Below are 6812 nucleotides of genomic sequence, written 5' to 3'. Positions count from 1 at the left end.
GATAGAGATAGATAGAGATAGAGATAGATAGATATAGATAGAAAGAAAGATAGATAGATAGATAGATAGATAGATAGATAGATAGATAGATAGATAGATTTGAAAAATATTTTGATGATTCTAAAAATATTTGAAGGCCACAGGACAATAATCATCTTTTTGAAATAATGGAATTATTTCACAGTTTTATTTGTCCTTCATTTTTTAAGGCCCCAGTCATTCATAAAAGAATAAATGAGAAAAAAAACTTTATATCTCATAATAAAAGTAGAGTTTATAGCTTTTAAAATTTTTGAGCCCGAATTGTTCCTGTCTAAAAGAAATGCAGGGATAAAATGGAAACAGAGACTGAAGGAAAGGCCATGCAGTGACCAGGCCAACTTGTGATCTATCCCATGAGCAGACACCAAACTCTGACACTATTACTGATTCTATGTTGTGCTTGCAGACAGGAGTCTAGCATGGCTGTCCTCTTGTTGGGAGCCATTTGATGCTTCTCTGAAGCAGAGACAGACAGACAGACAGACAGACAGAGACACAGAAAAAGAAAGAGAAAGAGAAACAGACAGAAGAGACAGAGACACAGACAGAGTCCGCCTGCCCAGCAGAGTCCAGAGAAGTCATGGTCGGCTGGTAGATTTCCTGGCCTGCTGAGGAATAAAACAATAAGAACAGGTGAGGCTCAAGTCTAAGAGCTAAAGATTATGACCCTGGTAAAAAAAATAACAATAATAATATGTTAAAATGTCTTATACATATTTCAACAAAATTGTTTCTGTTAGCTTGTAGCTTTGCTTCCCACAGTACTGCAGTATAAGTAGGCTATGAGAAATACACTAAGGGTTGACATAGTAATGACCAGCAGCCTTCCCATTATCTGTCTCTTGCATCTTTTCTCTGTCTTTCCTATAATCATCCTCACTCCCCCCTCAGAGGACTGTTGGAGTTCATACCAGCCAAACTAATGCATCCTCTGCGAGGTTCTACCAGCAGCTGACTGAGACAAATACAGATACAGCCAACCATTAGACTGGAGTCAGGGCACCTATGTAAGGGTTAGGGGAAGGATTAAAGAAGATGAAGGGGATAGCAACTCCATAGGAAAACCAATAGTGTCAACTAACCTGGACCCCTAGGTCCAGAGACTAATCCTCCAACCAAAGAGAATACATGGACTGGTCCATGGTATGTAGCAGAGGACTGCCATGTCTGGTTTCAGTAGGAGAGGATAAACTTAATGCTATAGAGACCTAATGCCCTAGAGAAGGGGTGGTGTATGTTGGGGATGGGTAAGGGGATGGGGTGGAGGTGGGGAGAGATTTCCCTCAGAAGAAAGCGGGAAGGGATATGGAGTGAAGAATTCTGGAGGGACCAGGAGGAAACAGTGTTTGGAATGTAAATAAATACAATAATTAAGAAAAGAGAAAACAGTAGATGTTACTAACACTGATGTGATTTAGTTCACATTTATGATATGCCTAACAGCTGAATACCTATTTAATTTAGAACTATTCATGATCTTCCAAGCACACATATGAATATTCCTCAAAGAGAGTTGTCATCTTTGATGTTACCATGCATTATGCACTAATTGTGATAATGATTTTAGCAGATCATTAATAAGGCAGCAACAGAAAATAACAAGTTAAGTGTTCCTTGTGATTGCTATGATGTACTCAATATCCAGAATAAAAACTACTGACACTGTGAGGTTTGTTGCTGGACTTGCTACAAATCCACTTCCTATTTGTGGAGTTCCTGCTACTGCTTATCCCATTGTCACTCAGGTAGCAATGTTTTTCATCTCCTCGGATGGAAACCCTAAAGCCAAAAAAAAAAAAAAAAAAAAAAAAAAAAAAAAGATTTCTTCAGAGTCTGCCATTGCATTCACTCCTGCAATCATATCTCACTCATCCTTACCACTTACTTATGATATGAATCAGCAGAGTCTACCAGAATCCTATGCACTAGTCTAGCACCTAGGGACTTACAGCACAGGGTAACCTCACAAGGGTGATTATCACTGCCCTTTTGAAGTATTTTTACACATGTACAAAAATGGGAGAAAATATACCACTTAGTAAACTGCTAGAAGGTCATGGACATGAAAGGTTCTTTGTTTTACCCTTCCAGTGAAATGGGTTTGCTCAAAATGGCTATGCTCACATTCAAGAGCTGTCCCCAGTGATCTTTGATGACAAGACCTTAGGGGACACTCTCAATGCCCCTGAAGTCTCTGCTTCTGTGAACAGGTACAACCATGCAAACAGAGGACTGATAATTCTCAGGCTTGCAGTACTGAAGTAGCATCCTATGGTTTTAGAGCCCTTGGCCATCAGCAGTTCTGTCCACATCATGCAAGGGCAGTTATCACCAAGGAAAGATTTTCAAGTGGTGATAGCAGACAACATCTACCCCAGATGCCACCATCGTGCTAAATGGAAATGCTTTGAAGATGATGGCTAATAGATGGGAGAGTATCCAATTGGTTTAAATTTGTCAGTATGTGGAGTTAGTTGGGAACTGGCTGTTTCATGAGGCACACAAGCTATGCCCAGGGCACACCTCCAGCTCAAGGGTTCATTTCTCTTCCCTCCTAGTACAGTTGGCTTCACATGACACTGACTTTCAACCCTCATAGCCACAACTCACACACATCACAACACATGAACATACTAGAAGAAAAACACTCTGAAAACTTACAAGTTGTTATACTCGGTGCTGTCTGCCCACATCCAAGGGTGCTTTGATGACTCTCTGTGCAGGCCAATCCAGTAGTTAGAAGTCTCCCTGTATCTACTAAGAAAATTCTGTCAACACAGAAAAGGAACATTTGTGTCTCTGTTTCAGATGATCCTGGAGTCTCTCGACCTGACAGCTTCTGCTGCCATGTTCAAATGAACTGCAGCACTGGGTAGCTTCACAAGGGTCATTATCAATGCCCTTTTGAAATATTTTTACACATGTACAAAAGTGGGAGAAAATACACCACTTAGTAAACTGCTAGAAGGTCTTTAATTATGGACGTGAAAGGTTCTTGGTTTTACCCTGCCTGTGAAATGGGTCTGCTCAAAATGGCTATGCTCACATTCAAGAGCTGTCCCCAGTGATCTTTGATGACAAGACTTTAGGGAACACTCTCAATGCCCCTGGAGAGATAACAGGAGGGTGTAACTGAGGGCATAATTTGGATCTGTATTAGTCCCCAGTTCCCAGTGGATCCTCATGACATCTGTAAGTCTAAAGTACCTCATTTGAGTCAAAGTACCAAATGTAGCAACACATTCCTCTGTGGCCAGGGTAGTTCTCGGCTAGCCTCCCATTACAGTTATTAACAGTATGCAACATTTGCCATCTTACAGGAATACACTCATGACCACCAGGTATCCCAGTAAACTGGCAAATCTGACCTTCCAGCTGACTATGAGCACTTCATGAGAGAATATTTCTTGACTGTCTCAGGGCTCCAGTCAGAAGTCAAGCATCAGCAAGTGGCACACACTCACTCACACCCCCCCCCCATGTCTCCATGTGTTTGGGATGGGATCTTTCCTCATGCCTCATCTGTTTTAACTCTCTATCTCAAGGTAGGACTATATTCAACAGAACAGACAAACCAATCCCTGCCCATTTCTTACCATCTCCTCCTCATTGTCAAACCGAGCTAATTGGGCTTCTTGTGCCATGCAGAAGTCCTGGGCGAATGTCCAGTTTCTTGTTTGTTCAGAAAAATAAAAACATTTATTTCCAAATCCAATCCAGTTTCTTGGGCAAGGAGCACAGGTGTTATTTTTGTTTGGGATCTGTTCTGTCTTTCTTACTAAAATGTAGACAATAGAACAAATGATAACAAGCATGTCTTCTCTCTTTTTGGAATACCCTCCTGAGTTCAGCTGTGAGGTATTAATTTGATTGTTCTTTCCCAACTGATCTGTAGAATCCCCTCCTGAGCACGATAGGCCTTTAACTAAAGGCCTCCCATGGTGGGCCTGTGTCCCATTCTCTCTAGGTGCTCACTGACAGTAGGGCTCCCAGGAAGGGCACATCCATAATAGCATGACTTTCTGAGCTTTGGATCACTGTTTACTATCATAGGGATTGCTGCAACAGCAAGCACTCTGCAGGACACCTATTACAGTCAGACTGATAATTGAGATAGCAGTGAGAACTATTGTGTAGGTAGTTATACAGTGTTGACACATTGTACCAAAGGATGACTTCATATACTTAAAAGGACAGTGCAAGATTTCACTGCAGTATTCTGAACATTGTGGTACTAAAATCCTATAAATGTATTACTTCAGGAACTGTATAACTGACAATGTAATATGGACAGAGTGCTGCAGAATTTGGAGAGTAAGTCACTTACCTGACAAAGCCACAGAAAGAGCAACTACAGCTACAGTGAGGACCGTGATCACTCCATAGCAGCAGTAAAGCTTAACATGAGACTTGGAGGAGATGATTCTGAGACTCTTTCCTTGAAGCATTTTACCTGTAAAATACGAATATAAGAATGACAAATTTCGCCGGGCGGTGGTGGCGCACACCTTTAATCTCAGCACTTGGGAAGCAGAGGCAGGCAGATTTCTGAGTTTGAGGCCAGCCTGGTCTACAGAGTGAGTTCCAGGACAGCCAGGGCTATAGAGAAACCCTGTCTCGAACACCCCCCCCCCAAAAAAATGAATGACAAGTTTAGGAACTTCTCAAGGAAAATAAAATAAATTCACCACAAAGCCTGCTTTACAATTGCTTATAAAAGTTCCTGAAAGGCTTCTGCAAACCCATTTAAAGAAGGTACTGGTACACAAAGGATGTCCATGGTAGAAAAAAGTCTAGAGAGGATGGAAACAGAGCATCTGCCAGGTTGACTTCTGGTCACTGAATTCCAGGTGAATGATGAAAGAGCAAAAATAAAGGGAGCAGAGATCCCAGTGAAATGCAAACAACAAAATTCTGGATTTGGCTCCATAAAAAGCGCCCTGGTAGAAGGAGTTATGGAAACCACTAGAAATAACACTGATGTAATTAGACATATGAACAAAACAAAGAAGAGGAAAAACTGTAAATACCTCAATAAACACAAGAAGATTATGTGAAAAATAGAAGTGTAAGGAGATTCCTCAACCCCACAAAAGTTATCCATTAAAAACAAAACTGTAAGTCCAACAGCAGTCTGCTTCATTCTCAATGGTGCAATTATGAATGTTTTCCCAGCAATTGGGAGCAAGAGTCGGATGTCTGCTCATTACTCCAGGTAGACTTTTCCCAGGAACTACTTGCCAGGACAAAGAAATAGGGTCGGGTGTCTGGAGAATGGCTCATCTGTTAAGATCACTTTCAGTTCTCCCAGAGAACTTGAATTGAAGTCCTAGGACCTATGAGGTAGCTTACGACAATGCACAGCTCCAGTTCCTGGGCATTCATTGCTGTCTTCCAGCTTCTGTAGGCACTGGGCATTCATATGATGCACAGACGTTCAGGCAAGCAGCCATGTACATAAAATGAGTTTCTTAAAGAACAAAAGAAGGTTTACACTTCTCAGAGACAGGTGAAAGTGTTTCTCTTCACAGATGACATGGTTCTATCTACATAAAAATCCTAACAAAACAATAAAAGACTGCTGGATGTAAAAAATGAGTTTACAAAGCTGCAGGACAAGGCATAAGCATGGTAAAATAAGTTATATTGTCCTGTCAAGTGGAAATTAGTATCCTAGTGTTCTTTACAGTAATTCCAAAAAAAAACATAAAATTACAAATCTAAAAATAGGATGCTCATAATCAGCAAAACAAAAAAGACTACATATAAAGTTAGAAAGAAATAAAGATAGGAAAGATGGCTCAGTAGTTAAGAGCACTTGTTGGTCTTTCAGAGAACCTGGGTTCAATTCTAGCACCAATATAAGAACTCACAAACCTCTGTAATTCCAGGCTCAGGAACTCTGACAACTTTCCTGACCTTGATGGGCACTAGGATGCACATGATCCATAGATATCTATGCAGGCCAAACACTCATACACGTTACATTTTTTAAATAAAACGAAAGAAATCAAGGCAGCTCTAAACACATAATGAACTGGAACACTCCATATTGCTCATGTCAACAATTCCTGAACACACGTATATGTGCAACATATTCCTAAGAGGGGTTTGCTTTTAGAAAAAAAATCATAGCACCAAGTTATATGAAAACTACTATGAAAATTAAAAAGAAAATAGATAGTCAAAAACTATTCTGAGAAAGAAGAGGTCAAAATCAGAAAGATCACAAGGCCTGATCTAATGCCTCATGTCCTCATGTGAACAGGAATGAAAGCCTGGTGCTAGCAACAGAGTCGACACTGAAACAACACAGCAGAAAACAGGACATCAAACACACGTGGTCAATAGGCACTTAACAGAGACGAACAGTTCTTAGACAGGGAAAGGGTGGCATCGCTCCAGTGTAAGCTACTGTAAACAACCTGCTATCTGTAGAAATATAGACCCAAGCACAAAGCTTAATATCATAAAGTCATTTGATTTTTAGAAAACTAAGGGAGAATGTTTGTGAACTTGTCTTGGGTGAAAATCATCTTGGATTTAAGAGCAAAATCACTGCATAACAGGATGGTTATACATTGCTGTGGATGTCGATGTTGACATAGAACTAACACCTTTTTAAGGCTAAATTATACAGCTACTACAGAGCTGTTTATAAGTGTAAAATATGATATGCTCCCATCCTACCCACATATCCCCACACTGAGAAGGACAGCCTGCATTTAAGTTGCAAGAAATCTTTATGTGAATATTTGTAGCAGCTTTAA

The 6812-nt window shown here is 40.4% G+C and overlaps 1 protein-coding gene across 1 annotated transcript; it reads right to left on the bottom strand.

The window, feature by feature from the left end:
* Positions 1-526: 526 nt before the first annotated feature.
* Positions 527-6562, bottom strand: LOC116099665 (C-type lectin domain family 2 member F-like). The gene is made up of 6 exons (XM_031383588.1): positions 5398-6562; positions 4370-4495; positions 3639-3820; positions 2704-2810; positions 1704-1821; positions 527-650 (listed from the first exon to the last, which is right to left on the bottom strand). The coding sequence occupies exons 1-6, from the start codon at positions 5462-5464 to the stop codon at positions 621-623; spliced, it is 630 nt and encodes a 209-aa protein (XP_031239448.1). The 5' UTR covers positions 5465-6562; the 3' UTR covers positions 527-620.
* Positions 6563-6812: the final 250 nt, after the last annotated feature.

Source organism: Mastomys coucha, unplaced genomic scaffold, assembly GCF_008632895.1.
Source record: "Mastomys coucha isolate ucsf_1 unplaced genomic scaffold, UCSF_Mcou_1 pScaffold20, whole genome shotgun sequence".
Lineage (NCBI taxonomy): Eukaryota > Metazoa > Chordata > Mammalia > Rodentia > Muridae > Mastomys > Mastomys coucha.
The sequence above is the reverse complement of the archived record's forward strand: the minus strand, read 5'-3'. Positions and strand labels throughout refer to the sequence as shown.